General features: G+C 48.3%; 1 protein-coding gene across 11 annotated transcripts in view; it reads right to left on the minus strand.

The window, feature by feature from the left end:
• SLC39A11 (solute carrier family 39 member 11) overlaps positions 1-27,609 on the minus strand; it is a 373,844-nt gene that overhangs the window by 3,111 nt on the left and 343,124 nt on the right. For 10 of the 11 annotated variants that reach the window (XM_060202664.1, XM_060202669.1, XM_060202667.1 and 7 more), the window contains 2 exons: positions 6,011-6,109; positions 1,964-2,122 (listed from right to left, as the gene is read on the minus strand). In XM_060202664.1, the coding sequence (XP_060058647.1) occupies positions 1,964-2,122; positions 6,011-6,109 (258 nt within the window). The remainder of the gene's footprint in view (positions 1-1,963; positions 2,123-6,010; positions 6,110-27,609) is intronic. The other variant, XM_060202668.1, reaches the window with a different exon arrangement.

The raw sequence follows: 27,609 nt of genomic DNA on the forward strand, positions 1-27,609 counted from the left end.
CTTTCCCATATTAGGGAGCTACTCTCTTCCCCGATCCAGCTGGTCCTTTTTCCAGCCATGACATCATCTCCCCAGACAATAACTTGGATCCACCTGCATATCAGATTTCAGGCTCAGGGAAAAAAAAAAACTAGTATAGCCACAGGCCCTTTGGAATATAACTAAAATATGTCTACTAACTACCTACAAAATGGAGGACCCCCCAACTCTTCATCTGCACTATTCCAACCTTTAAGTTCATGATTGATCAACAATTTGTTTGGCTTTGTATGCTAACTCTCTTTTCAGCCACCAGGTTCCAGATGCTAGCAGGATGCCAACCAGACTTCCCTGGACAGACAACCCCACCAATGTGTCCTGGAGCTCCGCTTCCCCAGAGCCCCAACCTACTAGGGAAAGAGAGAAACAGGCTGGGAGTATGGATGGACCACCTGTCAACGCCCATGTTCAGCAGTGAAGGAATTACAGAAGACAGACCTTCCACCTTCTGCATCCCACAATGACCTTGTGTTCCTATTCCCAGAGGGTTAAAGAATAGGAAAGCTATCAGGGGAAGGGATGGGATAGGGAGATCTTGTGGTGGGAATTGTGTGGAGTTGTACCCCTCTTATCCTATGGTTCTGTCAATGTTTCCTTTTTTAAAATAATAATAATAATAAAAAACTAAAGTCTAGGCACTCTAGGACACTGTCTAGGCTGAAATCACTCTGCAATGCATGATTCCAACAGGAGGTGTCCTACCACTATTAACGAGAGCAATGGCTAATGACCTTTACTTAGGGCCTTCTGTCTGTAAGCTGAGTAACCTGTGTCACTCAGATGCTAACTGTGTGAACCCAGTACTGTTCCATGCCCCATAGTAGGGGCATTCAGGCATCAAGAAGCCACTGGGGCCAGGTCATTATCACAGCTCTGGAATTCACACTTGAGTAAGTAAGAGTGACAATTCTTCCTTGAAGATACTATTTTTAAAATTTTTAAAAAATCTTTATTTGTTTATTGAACAGAGACAACCAGAAATCGACAGGGAAGGGGTGGTAGAGAATGGAGAGAGACAGAGAGACGCCTGCAGCACTGCTTCACCACTAGCAAAGCTTTCCCCCTATGGGTGGGGACAGGGGTTCGAACCCAGGTCCTTGCACATTGTGACATGTGCGCTCAACCAGGTGAGCCATGTCCTGGCCACAGATATTATTATTTTAAAAAAGATTTTAATTAATGAGAAAGAGAGGGAGTGAGAGACAGCCATATAGAGCGAGAGAGAGCGAGAAAGAGAGAGAGAGAGAGAGCGAGAGAGAGAGAGAGAACCAGACATCACTCTAATACATGTGTTGCACCAGGGATCGAACTCTGGATCTCATGCTTGAGAGTCCAATGCCTTATCCACTGCTCCATCCCCCGGACCACACTTGACGGTATTATTTAATCTGACCTTGGAAACCAGCATCAAAATCATTACACTATAAAAACCATAATGAACTAAAAGAAGACAACCCCTTCACCCCACACACCTACCTTGTTGGATAACAAACAGGAACACGGATCTGTAGCTTTGGCTAGAAAAATCTCACCTCTTCCCTACTGTGTGTGTGTGTGTGTAGATATACATACGTGTGTGCATATATATGTAGAGGTATATATATATATGCATAATATATATAATACATACAGAATATGTTCTCAAGAGAATGGAATACACAAACGTAATAGTGTGTCACTGGGGACACGGTGTGTGTGTGTGTGTGTGTGTGTGTGTGTGTGTGTGTGTGTGTGTGTGTGCCCCTAGTGTCACCCCATCTATCTCTCTATCACTTGCCTTATGGGGAGGAGACACTCTTGGGAAAGAGCAGGAAGAGGCATAAATGAAGAAATGAGTGGCAAAATGAAGGACAGGCCAATCTGGAGACCAGGATCCAGGTTGGGGCAGAGGCAGGAACAGGTGAAGGAGGGGAGGCTCTCCCACCTGATCTGAGCTTCAGGGATGATGTCATCCATGACCACGTAGACCATGGCGCCAGCAGCGAAAGCCAGAGCATAGGGCAGGAGGGGCTCAGCCAGCACCACAGCAAAGGCACCAAACACCCCAGCCAGAGGCTCCACCATGCCACTTAGCTGCCCGTACCTACGGAGAGAACAAAAAGACGAACGCCTTGGGGAGAGCCCAGCAGACAGACGTTCAGCGTGCTCCAAGTGCCCATGCCACTGGAGGAGACAGGTGCATTTGGACCCGTGTCCTATCCGGGCCTGACTGTACAAAAAGACTTCATCTTTTCAAAACCATTCTTTCTCCTTCCTCGACTCACTGCCACATGGTTAGCCTAGTGTTTCTCTCTCCACCCCACCCCCCAGTAATTTTTTTTTTTTAGAGTTTTAAGTTCCCTACATTATCTTTTTCATCAGACAACAGCATCATGAAAATAGAATCCACATTCCAGATGGCACACCCATTTAACCGGCGCAGTTCGGTGGGGTTTGTCTGGTTCACCAATTGCGCAATCAGTATTACTATTTAATCCCAGGTCATTTTCATCTGCCCAAAAAAGAAACCCCATCCCCATGAGTAGTTACACCCTTTCCTTTTCTTTCTTTCTTTCTTTCTTTCTTTCTTTCTTTCTTTCTTTCTTTCTTTCTTTCTCTTTCTTTCTTTTTTTAAATATTTTTTATTTATTTACTTATTCCCTTTTGTTGCCCTTGTTTTTTTTTTTTAATTGTTGTAGTTATTATTACTGATGTCATCATTGTTGGATAGGACAAAGAGAAACAGAGAGAGGAGGGGAAGACAGAGGGGGAGAGAAAGACATTTGCAGACCTGCTTCACCGCCTGTGAAGCGACTCCCCTACAGGTGGGGAGCCGGGGGCTCGAACCAGGATCCTTAGGCTGCCGGTCCTTGCGCTTTGCACCACGTGCTCTTAACTTGCTGCACTCCACCCAATTCCCAGTTACACCCAAATTTTCTTCTCTCCTTCCAGTCCCCGGCAGCTACTACTTTTTCGTCTCAGGGGAGCTGCCTATTTCATATAAATGGAGCCGAACAGTATGTAACCTTTTCCCTGGCTTGTTTCACTTTGCAGGATGTTTTTCAAGGTGGTCCGTGTTGTAACATGTATCAGTCATTCCTTCTGAGGCTGGATAGCAGCCGTTGTATATAGGTGGCCCACAATTGTTGACTGATGTCAACAACATAAATAGTAGGACACTACTTAGGGGAGGTTTGGATATTTCCCAAGGACAGCTGCGCCTTGGGTGTTTTGGGGGTTCAGGTCCAAACTGTCCCCTTTCTGAAACAACTTTAGACTTTCTGCAGGAGTTTCACCTACCACACACTTCTATGGAAGGCATAAACTTGCCTGCCAATTAGATACTGAAGGTCTGTTCTGGTACCCCCATTTTGGATGAAGGTAACATTTCTCTTTTCAGAAAAAAAAAAATTCATCCCCCACCTGCAGGGGGAAAGCTTCACGAGTAGTGAAGAAGGGCTACAAGTATCTCTCTCCCTTTCTCTCTTCCTCTCCCTGTTAACTTCTGGCTGTCTCTATCCAAGAAATAAATAAAGATAAGAAAAATTTGCTTTGGTAGCCTAGTGGGTTAAGCAAAGGTGGCGCAAAGCACAAGGACTGGAGTAAGGATCCTGGTTCGAGCCCCCGGCTCCCCACCTGCAGTGGAATCGTTTCACAGGTGGTGAAGCAGGTCCGCAGGTGTCTTTCTCTCCCCCTCTGTCTTCCCCTCCTCTCTGTCTTATCCAACAATGATGACATCAATAACACCAACAATAATACTACAACAATAAACAAGGGAATAAATAAATAAATATTTTTTAAAAAGAAAAAATTCTTTTCTTTGGGTCATCAAAATAGCTCACGTGAACAGTGTGCCATGTATGCGACCCAGGCTTGAGCTCACCTCCCACCATGCTGGGGGAAGCTTTGGTGTGATGGTGTCCACCTTTCCCTCTCTGTCTGTCTGTCTGTCTCTCTCTTTTTCTTTGACTACAAGTTCCTCCCTATAGGTGTCCCTTTTCTCCATTATACTTCTACTGTCTGAAAGGTCAGCTATGGTTTAGGCTCATGGAAATCGCATTTGACAAAATGTCTGAGGTGCCATCTTGCCCTGTCCTCACCCAAATCCTCCATCCCCTACATGCCAGCAGTGGAGAGGGTAGAAATAAAAGAGTTTGAGTATGTGCAAGGACTTGTAGGTAGCAAGGAAAGCCCTATGAAATGGAGACGTTTTTCTCCTCCAGGGTTAAAACTGGGGATCAATACTGGCACTGCTCCTGGAGGCCATTTTTCCATTTATTAATATTAATATTAGTATTAGTATTAGTATTAGTATTAGTATTAGTATTAGTACTAGATAGGCAAGAGAGGAATTGAGAGAGGAGGGGGAGACAGAGGGAGAGAGAAAAACAGATACCTGCAGACCTACTTTACTGCAGGTGGGGAGCCAGAGGTTTGAACCCTTAACTGGCGGGAAGACATTTTTCAAATTGTTATTAGCAATTCTTTTTAGTCCTCTTAGCATACATTCTAGAGCAGGGATTGCTTGAACAAAGGGGTGTCTGGAGGTTCAGAGTCCTGAGTTGAGGAGCAAATATTTGGGCTTCTGGTCTTGGACTCACCACTGATGAGTATCTCTGAAACTTAGCACCATAACTCCCATCTCTGAGGACTCATTTGACATTGAACAGGTGAAACTACAGAACAGGACTAGAAATGTTTATATGGGAATATGAAGGCATGGGTTAAAAAGCACTCTCTCCCTGATATTATTGACACGATTCTGATTTTCTTTCTTTCTTTCTTTCTTTCTTTCCTTTCTTTCTTTCTTTCTTTCTTTCTTTGCCTCCAGGGTTACTGCTGGGGCTCAGTGTCTGCACCATGAATCCACTGCTCCTGGAGGCCATTTTCCCCCCTTTTGTTGCCCTTGTTGTAGTAGCCTTGTTGTGGTTATTATTGTTATTGTTGATATTGTTTATTGTTGGATAGGACAGAGAGAAATGGAGGAGGGGAAGACAGAGAGGGGGAGAGAAAGACAGACACACTGCAGACTGCAGACCTGCTTCACCACTTGTGAAGCAACTTCCCTGCAGGTGAAAAGCTGGGGGCTCAAACCAGGATCCTTATGCGGGTCCTTCCGCTCAGTGCCACGTGTGCTTAACCCGCTGCGCTACTGCCCGACCCCAATTTTCATTTTTTAAAAGATTTCATTTATGTATTTATTATGAGAAAGACAGGAGGAGAGACAAAGAACCAGACGTCGCTCTGGTGTATGTGATGCTGGGGCTTGAACTCAAGACCTCACGCTCGAGAGTCTAATGCTTTATCCACTGCACCACCTCCAGGCCACCATAATTCTCATTTTCCCACTGGCAAAGACCAGAACTATTGTAGTGACTTTAGGTAACAGGCACAAGACCTTTAATGTAGACTAAATGTCTGTTTCATTCTTCCTACCCAAGGGGAAGAGGCCCTCACACTGAACTGTCACAGTGCGGTCGCCCATGGAAAGGATCAGAAATGGCAGGATGGGGGATGGGCGGTAGTGCAGCGGGTAAAGTGCAGACAGCAAAAAGCACAAGGACTGGAATAAGGATCCCGGTTCGAGTCCCTGGCTCCCCATCTGCAGAGGGATCACTTCACAAACGGTGAAGCAGGTCTGCAGGTGTCTGTCTTTCTCTCCCCCTCTCTGTCTTCCCCTCCTCTCTCCATTTCTCTCTGTCCTATCCAACAATGACAGCAATAACAATAATAATAACAATAAACAACAAGGGCAACAAAAGGGAAAAAACAGCCTCCAGGAGCAGTGGGTTCCTAGTGCAGGCATTGGGCCCCAGCGATAAGGTGGCATTTCTTCAGAACTCCTTTTCAAGCCCTGGGGCTGCAGGATCCAGCTAGGTTGCTGGCATTTCACCAGGAGCGCAGATTCCTTTTCAGTCTGCAGGGAGACTTCTCTGAGTTTTAGCCCAGCCCCCACCCTGTCCCCTAACAGCTCACACCCTGCAGCACTTACCAGAAGGCTCTCCAGGTCGAGAAGCCAGCTCCTCGCAAGGGAAGGCTGACGGCAAGACCCTCCGGGAAGTTCTGGATCCCGATTCCAATGGCCAAGTTCCTGAAAGACCAAGCAGACTCATGGAAGAGTTGTCCAGGACTGAACACCCACACAGCTGGGAGTCAGAGACCTGGGAGCAACGCTGCCATTAGGTGTGAGAGACCCACGTGAGAGCTGTGAGGGGTGGAGTCGGGAGAAAGGCAGGGAACAGGTGCAGGTGGAGAAGCGGGGAAAGGCGGGGGTGACATGCATCCTTCAGCCCTTTACATTGTTCTTGGACTCTGGGGACTCCCCATCATTGCATTGCTAGAGTTTAGAACAAGCTGGGTGGGTGTCAGGATGCCCCAAGTTTTGCCATTTAACCCTTTGTCCACATCTTTCAACGTCATAAACTTAGACCCTCACATACAGCCTGGAAAGCCTCATGGGCTGAGGGAGCGGGGGGAGAGCAGCATCTCTCCTTAAAGATGGCCAGGGGCTAAGCGGTGGTGCACCTGACTGAGTGCACATGTTACAGTGTGTAAGGACCCCCGATCCCCACCTGCAGGGGGAAAGCTTTGCGAATGGTGAAGCAGGGCTGCAGGTGTCTCTCTTTCTCTCTCCCTCTCTGTCTCCCCTTACCTTCTCAATTTCTGGCTGTCATTATCCAATAAATAAAGATAATAAAAATAGCTAAAATAAAATAATAATAATAATAAAAGATGACCAGTGACTTAGAGACCCAGTGCCTATAGTGGTCCTAGCATATATGAGAGCTCTACACTCTTAAGTTCCTCTTCTCTCATGGCATGGGGAGGACCGTATCACATTTCTTCAAAAGCAACTTCAAAGACAGTACAAGAAAGTACCGATTCAACACATACTAGTGACCTACGGGCAGAGGCTTGCCAGTGTCTCATTAGTCCTGAGTCTACTTTCTCAGGAAGATGCTCACACCAAGCCTTTCTCCCCTGCCGGGCTAGCGTGGGGGTGCCTTCTTCCCAGGCATGTCCTTTCTGGGTTGGAGAGAACTCGACTGGAGCCAGCCTGGGCTGCTGCTTACTCAGCGATGTGGGAGAGAGACCAGGAACTCGTGGCAGAGCGGGAACGCAATGTGTCTTTATTGATCAGAGACAACGCTTTTATAGTGGCAAGTCGGAAAAGGAAATGGCTAGGAAAGGGGGTGGAGAAAAAGAAAAAGCAGGCTGAGGGAGAAAGTTGCCTAGCAACTGTTGCAAAGGTTTTAATGGGTGGGATTAATGTTACCCTACAGGCAGGGTGGGTCTCAAGGTGGAAAGAAGATAGATCAAAGGAATGGAATTAGGTGGGGATCTCTCAGGCAAAACAATGATTATGTAGATAGGCCATAGTATCAGGAATGCAGGGGAGCTGGCTTAACGCCCGAGACATCTCCCCCAGACATGCTTCCATTGTCCCCAATTAAAAAAGGCCTTGGGGTTCTTGTCTGAACTAGAATTAGCACCCGGCTGGCTTCTAGTCCTCTGCCATCAGCTGTCCCTGTGTCCACTGGCACACAGGGTCTGCCCAGCCTGAGCACAGAGTGGCTGGACCAATGGTACAGCTCACCGTAGGTAGGGCTGTCTGTCCAAAGTCCTGGCCATGACATGGTGTTGAGAAAACCTCTTCTACATCCTGTCAGGAGCCACCGTCCTGATAAGCGGCACAGAAACCCCATTCTTCTGGCTCTGACAGAATACATTATCCTTGCCCTGCCCCAGCTCTAACACAGGGCTTCTGTCCCCAGCAGGTGCCACACCCTCCGGAACCTGCCAGCCCCTTCTCACAGGATACCTCCTCCCCGGGTGATCTGAGCATTCTTAAGCTCTTGCACCCCATGAAGATGACTGGACCACAGTCTCTCTACCCACCCCCTTCATATATGTCCCTTTTTAAAGTTACCTTTCCTCTAGACACACTTTCAATTACACACACACACACACACACACACACACACACACACACACTTACTTTGCCTTGCTTAGCCTACTGTTAGCATCTCCATTAGATGTTAACTAGGTAGTGGTGGCTCAGTACAAGGCCCCCTCTCTGCCCTCTGTTCTGCTTCACCATTTCCGTCAATGCAGGGACATTAACAAAAGCCACATTTCTCAACCCTGGTGACAGCTTGCAGTCACCAGGGAGTGCCAACAAATACCACCCTTTGTAAACTCTTTTTTTTTTTTCCTCCAGGGCTATTGCTGGGCTCGGTGCCTGCACCATGAATCCACTGCTCCTGGAGGCCATTTTTCCCCCTTTTTGTTGCCCTTGTTGCTGTAGCCTCATTGTGGTTATTATTATTGCCATTGTTGATGTTGTTCGTTGTTGGATAGGACAGAGAGAAATGGAGAGAGGAGGGGAAGACAGAGAGGGGGAGAGAAAGATAGATACCTGCAGACCTGCTTGCTTCACCACCTGTGAAGCAACTCCCCTGCAGGTGGGGAGCCGGGTGCTCGAACCGGGATCCTTACGCCGGTCCCTGCGCTTTGCGCCACATGCGCTTAACCCACTGCACCACCGCCCGACCCCCCTTTGTAAAAACTCTTCTGCATTAACTGTAGAGTCAACTTCAATCCCAGATGTGAAGGTTTTAAGAATGTACTGGCTGTGGATACCAGGAACCTAGAGGGTCATCAAGGGGAAGAAGTGGCCACACTGCTCCTCCAATTTTAGGGCCCCTGTCCTGCTCCCCCGACACCCAATTTATACATACAGGGAGAGCCTGTCTCTCCTGGGAACTGTCTCTCCTGGGAGACGCCATAAGGAGACACAAGTTACATGTGACTGCTCCAGGCAGGCTGGATTGAAATGTTAATTTCCTAGGACTTTATTTTCCTTTTTTCTTTCCCACACCAAGGTGGAAAAGAAATTAACAAGCTGGACATTGATATCACTCTCTGGTCTTCTTTACTTAATGCCATGGACAGGTTCTTGGGAATCACACCTTGAAGATAAATAATGTCTACCGAACCAGTTTTCCCACAGGCTAACTGACACCAACAAGCATTAAGTCGTGGCTACACGTTTCCGGTCTCAAGAACTAGTTTCTCCATGAAGGCTCCGAAACCCTTTGAACAGTCAATAGCCACGTATGTTCATTCGTTCACTGTTCGAGCCTGCTTGTCCCAGTTCAGAGCCATGGGTGATTGCAGTCCATCATGGAGGCCCAGGACACAAAGGGCCCAAGACAAGACCCAAGCCTGGACAGGATGACCTTCATTCCAGGGCACCTGTCTCTCCCTCTTGTACACACGTGCGCGCGCACACACACACACACACACACACACACACTCGGACAGGGACAATGGACTCACACTAATGAACCTCACATGTGCATCTTGGGAAGTGGAAGGAAAACTGAGTCTCCAGAGAAATCTCATACAGGGGCTGATAAAATAGCTCTCTTGGGTAGTGCACTGTGTGTACGATCCAGGTTCAAGCCTGCCCCTATACTGCACTGAGGGAAGATTTGGTACTGTGGTATCTTATTTATTTATTTATTTATTTATTTATTTATTTATTTTGTCTCCAGGGTTACTGTTGGGACTCGGTGCCTACACTACGAATCCACTGCTCCTAGAGGCTATTTATTCCCTTTTGTTGCCCTTGTTGTTTATTGTTGTTGTTGGTATAGTTGCTGCTGTTGCTGTCATTGTTGGATAGGACAGAAAGAAATGGAGAGAGGAGGGGAAGAGAGGGGGAGAGAAAGACAGACACCTGCAGACCTGCTACACCACTTGTGAAGTGACTTCCCTGCAGGTGAGGAGCCGGGGGCTTGAACCGGGATCCTTACGCAGGTCCTTGCACTTTGCTCCATGTGCTCTTAACCCGCTGTGCTATCACCTGGGCCTTGGTACTGTGGTATCTTTTACTCTCCCTCTCTTTCTTGTTTTCCCTCTCTGTCTCTATAAAGAGAGAGAACGAGAGCAGCAGCAGGTAGGCAGTGACACACCTGGTTAAGTGCACAAGGACCCAGGTTAAGCACCCCCACCCCACCTGCAGGTGGTGGAGCAGGTGTCTCTGTCTCTCTCCCTATCTCCCGCTCCTCTCTCAATTTCTGGCTGTCTCTGCCCAATAAATAAATAAAGGGGAGAGTAAGAGGGGGGGGCAGGCTCTCACAGACCTGGGATAAAAATGCTAACTTCCCAAGAGTGACCCAGTAGGAGGACAAATGACACCATTTTCATCAACATTACAGTGGAATAACATCCTGTGAGGACTGTGAGAAGAGGCTGGTAGCGGTGCTTTATGCAGTGAACAAGCCCGGTTAAGAATCAGAATTCCCCAGGATGCAGTCCAAATTAGGGGTGGGAGTCAGGTGAGACATTACTGCTCTGGTTTTCCCAGGACCTAGAGGACCCTGGGATCCCCCCCACCCCAGTATTCAGTGTCTGAACTGAACATCCCAGGCCAAGAGCTAACAGGGACTGAAGCACTCAAGAGACCTTCAAGGTGACACAGGCCGAGCACAAAACCCTGGAGACCAGCAGTGCTTTGTTTCCATTTCATTTCATTTTACTTATTTTTAGAACCATTTATTATTTATTGGAGAGAGACAGAAATTGAGAGGGAAGGAGGAGATAGACAGACAGATAGATAGACCTGCAACACAACTTCACCACGTGTGACGTTCTCCCCCTCCATTTTTTTTAAAGCGCCACCTGGTGGCCTGTCGCCATGATGAAGGGCCTGGGTTCAAGCTGCCAGTTGCCTCAGGCAGGGGAGGGAGAAGCTTCAGAAGCAATGGAGCAGCGCTTGCTGCCGTGAATCTCCACCCCCCACCCTGTCATTTCTCTCTGCCTCTATCAGAAAAAAGAAAAAAGAAAAGCATGGCTGCCAGGAATGGTAGTTGTCATGCAGGCACTGAGTCCCAATGAATAACCCGGGGTGGGGGGCATCTATGGCCCTACTGAGAGTCTAATAGGCGCCCACCACTCCTTAACCACTAGGTGCTCCTCCCTCCCAGCTCCATGGGTGTCCGTCCAGTCAATCCCTGCGGCCTCTCATCTCCTGCCCAGCCCTGAACCGGCCTGCAGAAACAAAAAGAAACAAAACACTGAGACGCAACCCTCGGACAACAGACCCGTCTACTCTCCAAGGAGGGCGGGACACAAAACGACAACTCAAGATTCAGGCTGCTAAGGGCCAGAAGGCAGCTCAGACCCCTCCTCCCCTCACCCCTTCAGGCCTAGACAGGCACACAAGGGGAGGGGAAGGCACAGGGATGGCTCACAATTGCTGACTCCCTGCAAACAGAGTGGCCAGGCACATGAGAGGAATGGGGGCCCCCTCATTCCCAGGCTTGATGGAAGCAGAATCACAGGAGTAGATGAACTTTTCTGAGTGTCCCTCTGGGTCTTTGCAGCCAAAGGCCTCTCGCTCACCCTCCAGGCTGTCTGCAAGAATGTGTGTGTCCTTGTCTCCCACCACCACCAGCCCCCAGAGGTTGGGAGAGACCTCTGTCTTCGAGGAGCTTCTGGTTGAATCGAGGGCACAAAGGTTGGGGAGATGACACAGCAACTAACAATAACTAACAGGAGAGCAGAAGAACTTGCTCAGGGCTGTACAGGAAGTATGAAACATACTGCAGAGTGATGCTGGTGGGGAAAGACAGCCCAGGAGGCTTCCTGGGGAAAGGACCTGGAAGCAGCAGGGTGGTTTCAATGGCCTCAGGTAGACCAGATGGGGGAAATGCATCTGCGCAGTCCTGCGCTCAGTCCTGCGCTCAGGAAGGGATAGAGTGTGACAATGTGAGGTGGTGGACAGGGTACAGGTCTGCTCCTCTCTCTCCTTTCCAAAGTGTACACACACACACACACACACACACACACACACACATACACGGAAATTGTGCAGATGTGGTCCAACATTGGCAGGGCCCACAAACCACTATATTTCCATGCAAGTATTAATTACAGATATCTACCATGTTATCCCCTCAGGGTATTGCTAATTCAGTTAAAACCATTGCAACAGTTGCTAAGGACGCTTCCACCTTCCCAGCATGCCCTTTGCCTCTCTCCACCCCCTTGCCTAGCCATTTCCCGTCCCGACTTGCCACTTCCAGAATTCTCCTATAAAAGTTGCTCCTGTTTGCACCCTCTCTCTCCCTCTCTCTTCCCTTTTTTTGCTCTTCCGCATCCTGACCTGGAGAGACCTGGAGAAGGGCTGGTGGGCATAGTGGGAGGAGGCCATTCTGCTAGCTCCATGTGGCCTAAACCACTGTGCTCACACCCAACTCTGGAGTGTCTGCGTGAATAAAGATTTGTGTTCCCGCTCCGCCACGAATTCCTGGTTTCTTCTCTTTCCCACGCAACCCCCCCCCCCCCCACCACACACACACACACTGCATGGGACTCCAGGACATTGTCAGAGAGACAATCTCTCCTGTCCCAGCCAGCTGGATTTGTTGACATGGAAGGAAAGTTGCTCAACTTTTGGGGGGGAGTATCTTCACAAGGCTACAGACAGGGAACTCCACCCCATATTTGGAGGCAGGCTCAGAATACACTGCTTTGGAGGGAGTCTCTGTGAAGCATTTCTTTATTAAAAAATTTTAAAATATTGGGTTAAGTGCACGTGGCACAAAGCACAAGGACCGGCATAAGGATCCCATAAGAATTTCTAGACACAGTGGGGGTTGGGGAGCTAGCATAATGGTTATGTACTTAAACGGCTTTCATGCCTGAGGCTCTGAGTTCCCAGGTTCCATCCCCAGCTGGACCATATGCCAGAACTAAGCTATGCTCCTGCTCTCAAAACAAAACAAAACAGGGAGTCGGGCAGTAGCACAGCAGGTTAAGTGCATGTGGCACAAAGCTCAAGTATTGGGGCATAAGGATCCTGGTTCGAGTCCCCGGCTCCCCATCTTCAGGGGAGTCGCTTCACAGGCGGTGAAGCAGGTCTGCAGGTGTCTATCTTTCTCTCCCCCTCTCTGTCTTCCCCTCCTCTCTCCATTTCTCTCTGTCCTAGCCAACAACAGCGACATCAATAACAACAATAATAACTACAACAATAAAACAACAAGGGCGACAAAAGGAAATAAGTAAAATATTTTTTTTTTAAAGTCTTTTTCTAGACTCTGGACTTGAGTCTTCTGGGGAGCTCAGATGTGGCAAGACAAACACCTGGGGTACAGGGTGAAAATGACACCCACCAAGAAGCACCAGGCTCCTGCTGCTTCATTCCGAAGGCTGTGACTATGGACTGCTGGGTGGTAAGAATCCAGGCCTCCTGGACATTTGTTCCCCGTGAGTGGTGCTGGGTGACACGTTGTGTGATGGTGCGCGTGCCGGTACCCCAATCACAGATTATTGATCTTATTATGAGCAAAAGATTTCCTTCTGGGTGCACTGTCTGTGTGTCTGGGGGTGGCAGTGAGGCATCTTGGGACAGGTGGATTGCTCTATAAACTGGCAGGTGAGCATCCTTGAGCCCCGCAGGCCTGCTCCCCAGGTTATGTGCTCTGGCCTGCTCGCTGTGAAAGGAGGCCGGTCTATTCCCGACCAGGCCCGCTTCACCCTTACTTTCAGATCCTCCCATGTGCCTGGAGCGTGTGTGTTCTTGCGTGGCAGGCCCTCACAGACTGCTGTGATGTTATCATGCCACCATGAAAGGGCTGATTGTTCAGGCTGAGCAGTGACATCACCCATTTCCCACTCGGGCTGCCTGTGGAGCTGTTTGATGAGTCTGCAGGTGGAAAGGGGCTGGAAGCTCCCACAGGACCACCCAGTCCTGCCTGCTGCTGGGAGCTTGCTTAGCACGCAAGGGATCTTCCCTGACACTTTCCTCTCGGGGCTGAGCTTACTGCCACAGGCCAGAAGCGATGAGGACATGGCCTTTTGAGTCCCTTGACGTCCGCCCGAGGCCCTCCCCAAGGTGGGGTGGTGAGAGACCCAGGAAGTCAAGTCAAGGACTGGATGGCATCTGAGAAGGATTCAGGCCAACAGAAAGCAGCTCCCCTGGCACAGGCTGGCTATCTAACTCCAGGGACTGCTGAGGACTTTTAGCTGCTAAGTCTCCTGGCATACAAAACCAGTCTTGTGCTGGGCACAGAGCTCACAGGGACAGCACACCTGCTTTCGTCATCTGTGTGTCCCACATTCGAACGTGGCTCCCTACAGCACTGGAGGGAGGTTTGATGCTATGGCATCTCTCCCCAGGCAACTTTCTATATAAAAAGTTGGCCTGGAGCAGTAAAGTCCCTGCAACAGTAAAACAAACAAAACCAAAAACCAAAAAACAAAACGAAAACCCCACAAAACAAAAAAGCCACTGCCCCAATCAATCCTATGCACAAGCCAGGGTAGCAGAGGCTGCCTTAACTGATGTGAAGGGTACCTGCAAGTGTAAGTTCAAGAGCATTTACATGTTCATCCAAAGACACAGAACTCTGGTGGGGGTATGGAACTACACACTAGAATCTTACAGTCTTGTAACCCACTATTAATCATAAACCAAAAGTGAAACAAACAAACCGACAAAAGGCCAAGACTAACATCAAGAAATGATACACGTTGGAGAGGATGTGAAGAAAAGATGAGAATTCAGACTGGTACAGCGGTTACAGAGGAAAACACTCATTTGAAGGAACATATCTCCCGCCCCCCCATGCTCAAAGCTGCATTATTAACAATAGCCCAAGACACGGAAGCAACTTAATGTCCTTTGACAGATGACTGCATGAAGAAGTCAGGGGCAGGGGCCCAGGTGGTGGTGCAGCTGGATGAGGGCACATGTTACAAGGACTTGGGTTCAAGGCCCTGCCCCCCACTTGTAAGAGGGGAAACTTTGTGAGCAGGGAAGCAGGTCTGTAGGTGTTCCTCTGTCTCTCCCTCTCTCTCTCTCTCTCCCCATTCCCCTCTCAATTTCTTTCTGTCTCTATCCTAAATAAACACATAAATAAAATATAAAATAAAATAAATAAAATATCTTGTGCCACTGTTCTCAAATTCCCAAACTACCCCCACCAAAAGAACATAATGTTTATCCTTTCCAATCAGTAAACTCTGTGCTACTTAAATGGCAAAAGGTAATGATGGAAGTGACCTTCTCAACGAAATCTCCCCTTCAGCCTGATTATAAATGTAAGCCACCCCGACACTCCCATCCCTCTGCAGTCCATTTTGTTTTCTTTATCTGATAGCAATTCTTACCTTCTAGCCTACTATGTAATGTATATATATATATATATATATATATATATATATATATATATATTACATTTACTGTTCATTCCTTACCCTACACCTGACAAGCAGCACAAACTAGGGGTTTGTCTGCCCACTGATGTGTACCCACCGCCCAGGAAAATGCCAGGCTGCACAGGGCAATGAGACGGACATGTGTGCAGGTACAGCTGTAAACTCCAGGCTGCCGCTCACCCCCAGCCTCAGGTCAAATCAATCAGCAGCTGGCGTGTCACAACGCCCCCCCCCACCCGTGTCCTCCGCTTAAATTGGCCGCCCCCATAAGCTCCTTCCCAGATCTTCAGCACTCCCACCCCTACACAACAGAGCCATTGTGGCATCTCCAGATTCCATGGGGCTGCAGAGACAAGCCTCTGCTTGTGCCGATGCTCCTTTTATCCACATCTGGAAAATGCCTAACCCGAAAGCATCGCAGTGTGCACATCTGGACAGCAGAAGCCCATCGCTCCGAGAGGAAACGCCAAGATGGCCAGAAAAAAAAAAAAAAAAAAAAACCACAGTGGGGCAGACCAAATGAAGGAGCTTGAAAAGCTCCTTTCTTTTCGACCCCCCCGCCCCCAGTGGTCTTTTGGGCAGGATCTCTGACACTGAATGCCAAGCAGCTGAATAACATACGCTCTCAATAGCCTTCTGCCCCTGGCAGTCTCTATCACAGGCAGGCTCTGCCTGGCTCCAGGCCAATGCAAAACTCACAGACCGGGATCCACCCCCTCCCTTGTTTGCACTGAACTACAGCTTCACTTATCCTTGGGGCATGTGGATCCAGTTCAAAGCTGAGCTGCTGCTCCTCCTCCTCCTCCTCCTCCTCCTCCTCCCTCCCCCTCCTCCCTGTCCTCCTCTCCCCTTCCCTTTCTCCTCCCCCTCCTCACTCCCCTCCTCCTAGAATTGAACTGTACGCCTTGTGCAAACTGAACACTAAACAGGGATGCTTTGAGTCCTCGTGAGAAATTGCTGGCTATTTGCATGTGGTTAGAAAGTGCCTTCCTCTCCTCCTTCTGTGGGTGGGAAGAGAAAAACATTTGCCCATCAATATGTGGTCTCCTGCTCTGATGACGGACCTGGGCTTCTAGAACAAAGAAGAATGCTGTCCTTTCGCAAACAGGTTGAGTTTTTGGCAGGGGAGGGCTCTGGATTCCTTACTGCCACTTGGGTTGGTGAACTGAGCAGTGAGGCGAGGCACGCAGGGCGACGCAGGGCACTACCCACGTGCAGCGTCAGACACTTTTAATGACCAAAAACACCTGGAGCGTCAGGATGCCCTGGCTGCAATAGGGGGTCTCTGAGCCGACTTCCAGCAGACATTCAGGCGTGCTTGGGAGGAAAGAAGGACAGCAGAAGAGCAGAGTCATGGTCAGCCTTCATCCTCAGCTTTTAGACTTTAAAAAAAAAATCATTAATTTATTTATTACTGGATACAGACAGGAATTGAGAGGGGAGTGGGAGACAGAAGGAAAGAGACAGAGAGACACCTGCAGCCCTGCTTTACCACTCGTGAAGCTTTCCCCCTGCAGGTGGGGGACCAGGGGCTTGAACCTGGGTCCTTGTGCACTGTCATGTGTGCGCTTAACCAGGCTTTTAGACTTTTCTGGGTATAGGTGAAGGGGGTGGGGCAAGACACAGCAAGTGACAGCCCTGGCTCCCTCACCCTGGAGACCTAGAGAGTCACACTGAAGGAGGCCATTCCTCTCTGTCTTCCAGCTCACAGCACCGAACGTTCACAGCCCATAGCTGGCTCCTTGGAGCGCAGACCCAAACAGGAAGGAAACCAGACAAGAAGCTGGAAAGAAATACAGCCAGAAGAGGAAAGCTTTTTTGGAACTTGCTTGCTAGATGGCTGGGGACTCGATTTTGCAGCTGGGAAGCTTTTTGCATTTTCTGAGCTTCTCAACAACACAGAAGAATTACGTGTAAGCACGTCCAGGAAAGCGACGTGTGTCAGTGGCCTGGGCTAGGGACAAACGCGGCTGGAGTGTCTACATCTGCAGCCCTGTAGCTCTGCACCCTCTACACGAGAGAGACATCAGTGAGCTGGAGGAGGGCGTGAGAAGCAGCCACCTGGATCACAGCCACTTGTTTCCTCTAGAAAACAAAACAAAACAAAACAAAACATGGTGCTGATCTTGGTGAAGGGAGGGGGCAGTGGGGTTGGCTAACAGCAAAACACCAGGCTGGCTTCTTCTCTCCTCGGAACCAGAGTCTCTGTGCTAGGGCTGCTCACACATGGCCTCACTCTACCCTGGCTGGCAATGCTGTCCCCTAGCAATGAGCCCATGTTGATGTTACCGACTCATGCTGCCGATGAAGGAACTGGGGCATAGGGAGGTGTGACATGTCTCTTCCAAGCACATGACACAGCTGAAGTTCCAGCCCTGTTCTTCTGACCCCAGAGCTCAAGGACGTTTTCCCCTGTGTGTCTGATGCTGCAGCCCATGTGCTTGAGTCAGGGAGGGTAAGGGTGGCTTTCCGTCACCTCAGCAGCTAGTAGGATATCAGAGTCACCTATCGTCAGAAGCAGAGCTTTGTAAAATTCATTTAAGAATGATTGACAAGACCGTAGGATAAGAGGGGTACAATTCCACACAGTTCCCGTCACCAGAGTTCCATGTCCTACTCCCTCCATTGGAAGTTTTCTTATTCTTTATCCCTCTGGGAGTATAGCCCAGTGATGTTCATGGTGCACAAGGTGGGAGGTCCGGCTTCTGTAATAGAAGCAGATCTTTCTACTTCGAAGTTACTGACTGACTTTCCATGTTTCACTGTAATTTGACATCTGGGTATATGATATCTTTTTTGTTTGTTTGTTTTGCTTCTAGTGTTATCTCTGGGGCTCAGTGCCTGCACTAAGAATCCGCTGCTCCTGGAGGCCATTTTTCCCATTTTGTTTCTTTTGTTGTTGTTTTTCTTGCTATTGTTGGATAAGACAGAGAGAAATGGAGAGAGGAGGGGAAGATAAAGAGAGGGAGAGAAAGACAGACACCTGCAGCCCTGTTTCACCACTCATGAAGATATCCCCCTGCGGGTAGGGAACTGGGGTTTGAACCTGGGTCCTTGTGCACTGCAGAGTGTGTGCTTAAATAGGTGCGCCATCACATGGTTTTTGCTCGTGCTGCTCATTTGTTTTGTTTCCTTATCTTCTGCATATGCATGAATCCGCAGCACTTGGTCTATCTTTATTGACAGAATGCACTTTGCATACTGTGCCTTTAGTCCATGCATATGGCCATAGGTGGCAAAATTTCACCTTTTTTCTAGCCAGGTAGTATTCCATTATATCCCAGCTACTGTGGCCATATTTTTCCCATTGTTGATGTCATTGTTGTTGGATAGGACAGAGAAAAATTGAGAGATGGGGAAGACAGAGATGGGTAAGAAAGATAGACATGGGGGGGCTGGGTGGTAGCGCAGTGGGTTAAGCACACGTGGTGCAAAGTACAAGGACCGGTGTAAGGATCCCTGTTCGAGCCCCCGGCTCCCCACCTGCAGGAGAGTCACTTCACAGGTGGAGAAGCAGGTCTGCAGGTGTCTATCTTTCTCTCCCCCCTCTGTCTTCCCCTCCTCTCTCCATTTCTCTCTGTCTTACACAACAACAACAACAATAATAGTAACAACAACACCAACAAACAACAAGGGCAACAAAAGAGAAAAAAAAATGGCCTCCAGGAGCAGTGGATTTGTGATGCAGGCACCGAGCCCAGCGATAACCCTGGAGGAAGAAAAAGAAAGAAAGAAAGAAAGAAAGAAAGAAAGAAAGAAAGAAAGAAAGAAAGAAAGAAAGAAAGACATCTGCAGACCTGCATCACTGTTTGTGAAGTGACCCGCCCCCCTGCAGGTGGGAAGCCGGGGGCTGGAACCGGGATCCTTGTACCGGTCCTTGTGCCTCATGCTATGTGCGCTTAACCCACTGCGCTACTACCCAGTCCCTGGACCAGTGTCTCTTCTACAGCAGAGGTCTATCTGAAGATCTACTTGAGGACAAGTGGGCTTCAGAACTCACCAGACTTGATGTGAGATTCCAGAAGAGCCTTCCTTTATGGGTACAACTTGGCAGGGAAGCTCCCCTCCTCTCCCCAACCCCCTTCGTCTTGTTGTAAAACAGCTGGTTTTCTCAGATCTTCACCAGTGCTAGTGTCACCCAAGACACCTGACTATCCACTAAGGGATCATCAAGAGACGTGACAGCCCGGTGCAGCAGGCAAATAAACCGAACCCCAGCAGCAAACAGGTCTATAACGTTAAATCTCACAGGAGGAACCCTGGAAAACCAGTTCACCTGGACGCTGCACTGCTTGGCCATGCTACAGTCCCAGTTTGCATCTGTCCACATCTCCCCACCACTGCACCGGAGGAAGCTGTGGTCTCTTTCTTTGTCCCTCTCTGTTGCCCTCTGAGTCAGCCCAGGTCTGTGAAGCCTGATTAAAAAAAAAAAATCTCCTGGGTAGGATAATCATACTGTGATTATGTGGGAGAATGTCTGGGTTCCTTTTCTCCCTCCGAGTTAAATAAGTGTCTTGATGTCAAGATTTCTCAGATACTTTAATATGTAAGTGTAACAACTCTTCAAATTGCTAGAGAGTCCCCACTAGGCTCCAGGCTTCTCTTTTTAAATTTTGAAATACTTTCAAACATACAGAAAAAAATGCCAGGGGTTGGGGGCAGGAGATAGTGCACCAGGTTAAGCACACATAATATGAAGCACAAGGACCCACACAAGGATCCCAGTTCGAGCCCCCGGCTTCCCCACATGCAGGGGGGTCACTTCACAAGTGGTGAAGCAGGTCTGCAGGCGTCTGTCTTTCTCTCCCTCTGTCTCCTCCTCTCTCAAATTCTCTCTGTCCTAATCCTGCAACAACAATAACAGCAACAACAACAACAATGGAAAAAAATATGGCCACCAGGAGCAGTGGATTCATAGAGCAGGCACTGAGCCCCAACAATAACTCAGGAGAAAAAAAAAAAAAAAGGAAAAAAGATGCAAGGAACTCCTGTATCCTGTACTAACATGTGCATAGCCATAGCGCAGTATCCGATCCAGGGTGATGCCACTGGTATGGTCTAAAGACCCAGATGACAGACCAGTTCTCTTCCTAATGGCCTCTGGCTATTTCAGCATCCAGTTCAGGGTCCTAGATTGCATGTAGTCATTACGTTTTCACTTTATCCCCTCTGTTCTCTGCTATTTTCTCAGTTGGTCTTTGTCTTTAATAACTTTAAAAGAGTACTAGCTAATCCCTTTACTAAAAATGGTCGTTGTTGGGTTTCTCTGCTGTAAAGTCACTGCTCCCCCTTCAGGCCTGGAAGGTGCCACAGTGGCTGCAGTGCTGGACTTAAAAGCGTGAGGTTGGGGCCTGGTGAGGCCCACCCCATACAGTGCATGTGCTGCCATGTGCAAGGGTCTGGGTTCAAGTCCCCAGATCCCACCTGCAGAGGGAAGCTTCATGAGCAGTGGAGCAGTGCTGCAGGTATCTCTCTCAAGTCTTTCTTTTATTAATGATTTAATATTGATTTACAAAATGACAAGATAACAGGGGTATGACTGTCTCCACACCGTTCCCACCACCATAGTGCTGAATCTGCATCCCTTCCGTTGGAAGCTACAGCCGTTCTCTTAAGGTTGTAGATATGGGGGGCCAGGTGGTGGCACACTTGGTTAAATGCATACATTACAATGAGCAAGGATCCAGGTTCAAGCCCCTGGTCCCCACCTGCAGGGGGGAAAGCTTCACGAGTGGTGAAGTAGGGCTGCAGATGTCTCTCTCTCTCTCTCTCTCTCTCTTCTCCTCTCAATTTCTCTCTGTCTCTATACAATAATAAATAAAACATTAACATTTAAAAAAAAGGATGTAGATATGGGTTGATTATTAGTTCTACAACTATCTGTCTATCTGTCTTCATTTGCCCTTTCCCCCTCCTGTGGTCCTATCTTCTCTTCCTGTCTAAGTCACACCTGCACCTATTATTACATCCAAATGTCCCTCCTTTTTCCTCTTCTCTCTCCAGTTCCTGATCGAATTAGAGTTCAGAGCCCTCTAGTCATCTTCCACCACTGGGAGTATGGATCAAAATTCTTCATGGGGTGCAGAAGCTTAGGAAGTCTGGCTTCTGTAACTGTTTCTTTGCTGGACATGGGTGTTAGCAGGTTGATCTCGATCTCTCTCTCTCTCTCTCTCTCTCTCTCTCCCCCTTCCCTCTTGATTCTGTCTCTATCAAAAATTAATTAATTTTTTTAAGCATGAGCTCCTGAGTTCGATCCCTGGTATAACACGTGACAGAGTGAGTCTCTGGTTCTCTCTCCTCTCATGCTAATTAATACATATGTTTCCTTGTAAATGGGCTGCTTCTCCTCTCCTCTGCTACCCTTCCCCACTCCCTCCTTTCACACCCTCTCCTTGTTAGGATTCTGTGACATTTCTACTTTGTCCTTATCCTCAACAACCATAGGCCTTCTCCTTTTAACTTGAACCCCAAGTTACACCTGGGGAAAAATCTTTGTTTCCTCTCCCACTGACTATCCCGAAATAACTAAAGTAGTTATCCAAACAAACGGAAGAGGGGTCCCATTTCAGTGGCATTTCTGGAATGTCGAACGTGTCTATCTTTTCTGAGCTGGCAGCCACTTTCCCAATAAAGTCTGTTCTACATGGCAGGTCGGGTGCCTGTGCAGCTCACAAAAGCCCATTGAGCTCATGTGTGAGTGAGTCGTTTATAAGGGTTTGGGCAACTTATGGGTGATGTAAGGCTTGCGGGGGAGTTCAGGAACTGAGTCACCAGTTATAGCTTATGTTCACCCTCCCCCCCTTTCCTCTGAACTGTGAGAAAAGAAGAAGAGGGCAGTGAAGAAGAAAGGATGAGATGGGAAGTGGAGATGGGAGGAGGAATGGTTCCCCGGGACCGCTGGCAACATTCCTGCATCCTTGCTGTAATGCCAAGAAAGCCAAATGCAAGGAGTAACCAATCAACCAGTCAACCACTGAGCTCCTGGTCATTCTTTGAGACTGCACTGAAGACAAAGAAAAGGAGTCTCCCCAGACAGTACCTTTGGCTTATTTGCAATGTTAGCTGTCAGGCTCAGGTAAAAAGTTAGTAAAATCATGTCCCCATCCCCCTGGAAAATGCCTAAAATAGATCTACTAGCTTTTTCCAAAATGGAGACCACCCCCTGCCCCAAATCTCATCTGCTATACTTCTGCCTTTAGGTTGATTATTAAGCCATTTGTTCTGCTTTATATCTTAATTCTGTTTCAGCCACCAAGTTGAAGATGCTATCGTGATGTCAAACTGACTTCCCTGGGCAGAGGACTCCACCAATGTATCCTGGAGCCCTACCTCCCCAGAGCCCCACCTCACTAGGGAAAGAGAGAGACAGGCTGGGAGTGTGGATCGACCTGTCAACGCCCATGTTCAGCGGGGAAGCGATTACAGAAGCCAGACCTTCCACCTTCTGCATCCCACAATGATCCTGAGCCCATACTCCCAGAGGGATAGAGAATAGGGAAGCTTTCAAGGGGTGGGGGGGAATGGGCTACAGAGTTCTGGTGATGGGAATTGTGTGGAATTGTACCTCTCTTATCCTATGGTCTTGTCAGTATCTTTTATTTTATGAATAAATTTTGTAAAATAAAAAAAGGTGCCTCCATCCCCACCCACCTGAGAGAATACTGCTCTACAGGGGAAAAGGGAGGGTTTAGAGGGAAGAAGAGAGATGGCCATCCCCAAGGTTTTCCTGGGGGAAGCCGTCCTGGCATGGAGGTGAAGAACACTCCAGGCATTAGGCTGTGCCAGGCTGAGGCCAGTGATAGGAGTCACGTCTTAGAGGCTATAGTAAGAATCTGTTCCTAATACAGGGCCAGAGGCTGAACTCAGGGCTTAGCGCATGAGCAGAACTGCTGAGTGCCAAGCAAGGCGGGCAAGGTTAAGCTAGTTATTTTGATCTCTTCCACAATTAAATTTTTAAAAATTTATTCATTCATTTATTGGATAGAGATAGAAACTGAGGTGGGAGAGGGAGACACAGAATGAGAAAGACACCTGTAACCCTGCCTCACCACTTGTGAAGGGAATTCATATATATATTGTCTCCAGGGTTATTGCTGGGGCTTAGTGTCTGCACCATGAATCCACTGCTCCTGGAGGCCATTTCCCCCCTTTTGTTGCCCTTGTTGTTGTAGCCTTGTTGTGGTCATTATTGTTGTTGATGATGTTGTTGTTGTTGCATAGGACAGAGAGAAATGGAGAGAGGAGGGGAAGACAGAGAGGAGGAGAGAAAGACAGACACCTGCAGACCTGCTTCACGGCCTGTGAAGCGACTCCCCTGCAGGTGAGGAGCCGGGGGCTTGAACTGAGATCCTTATGCTGGTCCTTGAGCTTTACACCACGTGCGCTTAACCCGCTGCGCCACTGCCCAGCCCCCATGGGAATTCATATTTTTAAAACAATCCTATAGCTCAAGAACCATGGTGACTGATGATGCTAATTCCTGCTTCTGGACCTTGTTCTACAGCTTCAAGCTGTTTGTTTGTTTGTGGAGGGCTTAATGGCTTATAGTAAATACAGTTGTGGGTACATGCATACAATTTCTCAGTTTTCTGTAAAACACCCCTCCACCCCCAGCCTAAGCTAGTTTTAAGCTTCTCATCTGGGCGATGGAAGCTTAGGACGAAGGAGCTCCCTCACCCCAAAGTCTCGTTGGATCATTTAGCAAGGAGAACCCCCATTATCAACAAAGGAACCCTGACTTGCAGACCGTTGCCTGTAACTCAGAAGCCCTGCTCTAGGCTTCCACTCGGGAGGTGATTTCCACCCCAAAGGAAGCTGTTTATTCAAACCAAGTCTTAGCCATCTTATCAGCCCTCTTATGTATATAATTGCTTGACTTCTTTCTTTTTTTTTTTTTTTGCCTCTAGGGTTATTGCTGGGGCTCAGTGCCTGCACCATGAATCCACTGTTCCCGGAGGCCATTTTCTCCCCTTTTTTTGCCCTTGTTGTTGTAGCCTTGTTGATGTCGTTCGTTGTTGGGTAGGACAGAGAGAAATCGAGAGAGGAAGGGGAAGACAGAGAGGGGGAGAGAAAGACAGACACCTGCAGACTGCAGACCTGCTTCACCGCTTGTGAAGAGACTCCCCTGCAAGTGGGGAGCCAGAGGCTCAAACCGGGATCCTTAACGCCGGTCCTTGCGCTTGGCGCCACCTGCGCTTAACCCGCTGCGCAACCTCCTGACCCCCAACTGCTTAACTTCTGAGTCAGCCCTGGGCATGGAAAGGATTCACCTGGGAACAACGGGAAGCCTATAATGTTAACTTGACGCATTCCTTTCTTGAAAACAAATGGCAAAACATCAGCACCACAAAACACAGTGACACCATGCCCTGAACCTTCAGCTTTCCCCTGTAAGGTCCTGTTCAGAGTCTTATGCCAACAACTGATTCCACTCTTGTTCCATATCACTGGCAGGTTCGAGCAGGTGTGACCACTTTGCCCTCAGACTGAAATCCTCTGTCCCAGTCAAGTCCCAGTCAAGTGATCAATGGCTTCTCAAGAAGGTTTTGCTTTGCATGAAATCCTTAGCCATCCTCCTCGCCCTCCCACCCCATCCTTCCAAGGCACTACCAGCAGCTGTCGCAGAAGCCCCACTGTGACTTATCTCTGCAGCTACTCTCAGCAGGCTCTGCTGCGAGGAAGGGAAGAAGGCTGGTATGTGGCCAGAGAAATCACCATCATGTGGAAGGAGGCGGAAGAGAAAGAGCCAACTGCAGGATTGCTTTGTTTACTGCTCCACTTCTTTCGGGCTGTTCTAGTTGGTGGTGAGGACAGAACTGGACCTGCAGGGTATTTCCAACCCACCACTTGGCTAAGTCAGTGTCCTACTGAGAGGGATGGTAGACCCAGGGGAAAACCCCATGGAGGGATATACAAAGGCAGACAGCCAGAGCACACCTGGTTGAGCGCACATGTTACAGTACTCAAGGACCCAGGTCCCCACCTGCAGGGGAAAGCTTCACAAGTGGTGAAGCAGTGATGCAGGTGCCTCTTGTCTCTGTTCCAGGGCCTGACTTCAGCCTGAAGGTTTTGCCCAAGCTAGTGGGACAGGCAGACAATATATGAGTGAACTAACGTGTCATAAAAACTAGCACCAAGTACTAAGAAGCCAACAAGCTGGGACAGGGGTGCTCTCTGGGGAGGGGAGGGATGCCAACAGATCAGCCAGACAGAGCAGGGACGGGCCTGCGCAGCCAGCTCTGACTACTAAGGGCAAAGACAGCACATGGGTCTCTCCGCCACACCCTGCAAAGCCACCATCAACCTGGGCGTTTGCAGCCACAGTCCTTACGGCTTGAATCGGTCAGCATATGTGCAGCACACAGGTCATGCAGGGATTCTGATGACACATTACACTCAGAGGTCACAGCCCTCCCCAGTGTGTTATGAGTACAGTGGGCCTGATTCTGAATGGGTAGAGCCAAGAACCGAAATGGTACCAAAAGACTGGTACCAAATAGCTCATTTGAACGAGCAGCTACAATCCAGCACTTGCTGATGTTGTTTCGTACCTGGTGCTGGGTTTTCTAGGATGGGAGCCTCATCCTACTTGCCCGTGGTTGCCTGGCCTTGCTCTAAGAAATCAAGTCCTCTTCTTGAACCACTCAATGCTTGTATTCTAGAGCCCTGCTGGAGTGACAAAGCTTCCCAAGTTGACAGTGGCATATGCCATGCGCTCCCTGCCTCTAGGCTCACATTAAGAATGACTCTGCATGGCCCAGGAAGTGGTCCAGTGGTGGAACTTTGGACTTGCAAACATGATGTTCCAAGTCGGATCCACGGTGGCACTAAAGTCAAGGGCCCCTTGGAACATGCCTAAAACAGACTTCCTAGCTTCTTCCCACACAAAGACCCCCTAATTTCATCTGCTCTACTCCTGCTTTTTGGTTCCTGTTTATTAAGCAATTGGTCCTGTTTTATATCTTACTGCCTTTCAGCACTAAGTTGCAGATGCTACTATGATTCCATCCTGATTACCCTGGGCAGACGACCTCACCAAATGTGTCCCTGAACCTCACCTCGCCAGAGCCCTGCCCTACTAGGGAAAGACAGAAACAGGCTGGGGGTGTGGATCCACCTGTCAATGCCCATGTTCAGTGGAGAAACAATTACAGAAGCCAGAACTCCCTCCTTCTGCATCCCACAAAGAATTCTGGTCCATACTCCCAGAGGGATAAAGAATAGAGAAGCTTCCAGTGCAGGGGAGGGGACACACAGACCTCTGGTGCTGGGCACTGTGTGGAATTATTTGTACACTACAAGTGTTTCTCTGTCTCTCTCCCTCTCTATCTCCCCCTTCCCTCTCCATTTCTCTCTGTCTCTATCCAATAATATAAATATATATATATATTTTTTTACAAAAGGAGAAAAGAAAAAAGAGAGAAAGAAAAGCATTTCAGCTTGTAAAATTGCTCATGGGTATTGCATATACACAAGACAATAAAACCATTCTTCTGTGTCACGTTAAAATACATACACACGGGAGTTGGGCGGTAATGCGGTGGGTTAAGTGCACATGGCGCTAAGCGCAAGGACCAGTGTAAGGATCCTGGTTCGATTCCCCGGCTCCCCACTTGCAGGGGAGTCACTTCACAAGCAGTGAAGCAGGTCTGCAGGTGTCTTTCTCTCCCCCTCTCTGTCTTCCCCTCCTCTCTCCATTGCTCTCTGTTCTATCCAACAACGACGACAACAACAACAGCAATAATAACTACAACAATAAAAACAAGGGCAACAAAAGGGGAAATAAATAAATATAAAAAACCAAAAAGTAATATATATATATATATATATATATTTAAAATACATACATACGCACACACATACATATTGAGGGTCAGGGAGACAGCCAGCAATGCTCTGGCCCAAATAAATAAAATTGATCAATGACAATACAGCAAACCCTAACAAAAGGACTTTTCAAAGTTAACCCAATTACCAAATAATGTGATGATAACATTAACTATCGATTGTCTTTCGGAACCCTAAGACAGCAGGAACCTCACATCTCCACTATAGAGCCTCTACTTCCCCCAGTCCTGGAACCCTTGGATATGGCCCACTTTCCCGTATGCATCTCCCAATCCATATCAAATAATATTGCATCCACCGATCACAACCTAACCAACACAACGATTGCCACCTCAACATGCTTCACTTCAGACTGTGTCCAGAGACTTCACGTGCGGAATGACAACCCTTCAGCTTCATTACTCGGGTGAGACCTTTCCTTTCATAGTATACTCTAATTTCATCCCAGGTGGTTCACTTTCTAACAAAGTCCCAAAACCTAGATATACACCAATTTCTGTGAGAGAGAGCATA

This window comes from Erinaceus europaeus, chromosome 12, assembly GCF_950295315.1.
Source record: "Erinaceus europaeus chromosome 12, mEriEur2.1, whole genome shotgun sequence".
In the NCBI taxonomy this organism is placed as follows: domain Eukaryota; kingdom Metazoa; phylum Chordata; class Mammalia; order Eulipotyphla; family Erinaceidae; genus Erinaceus; species Erinaceus europaeus.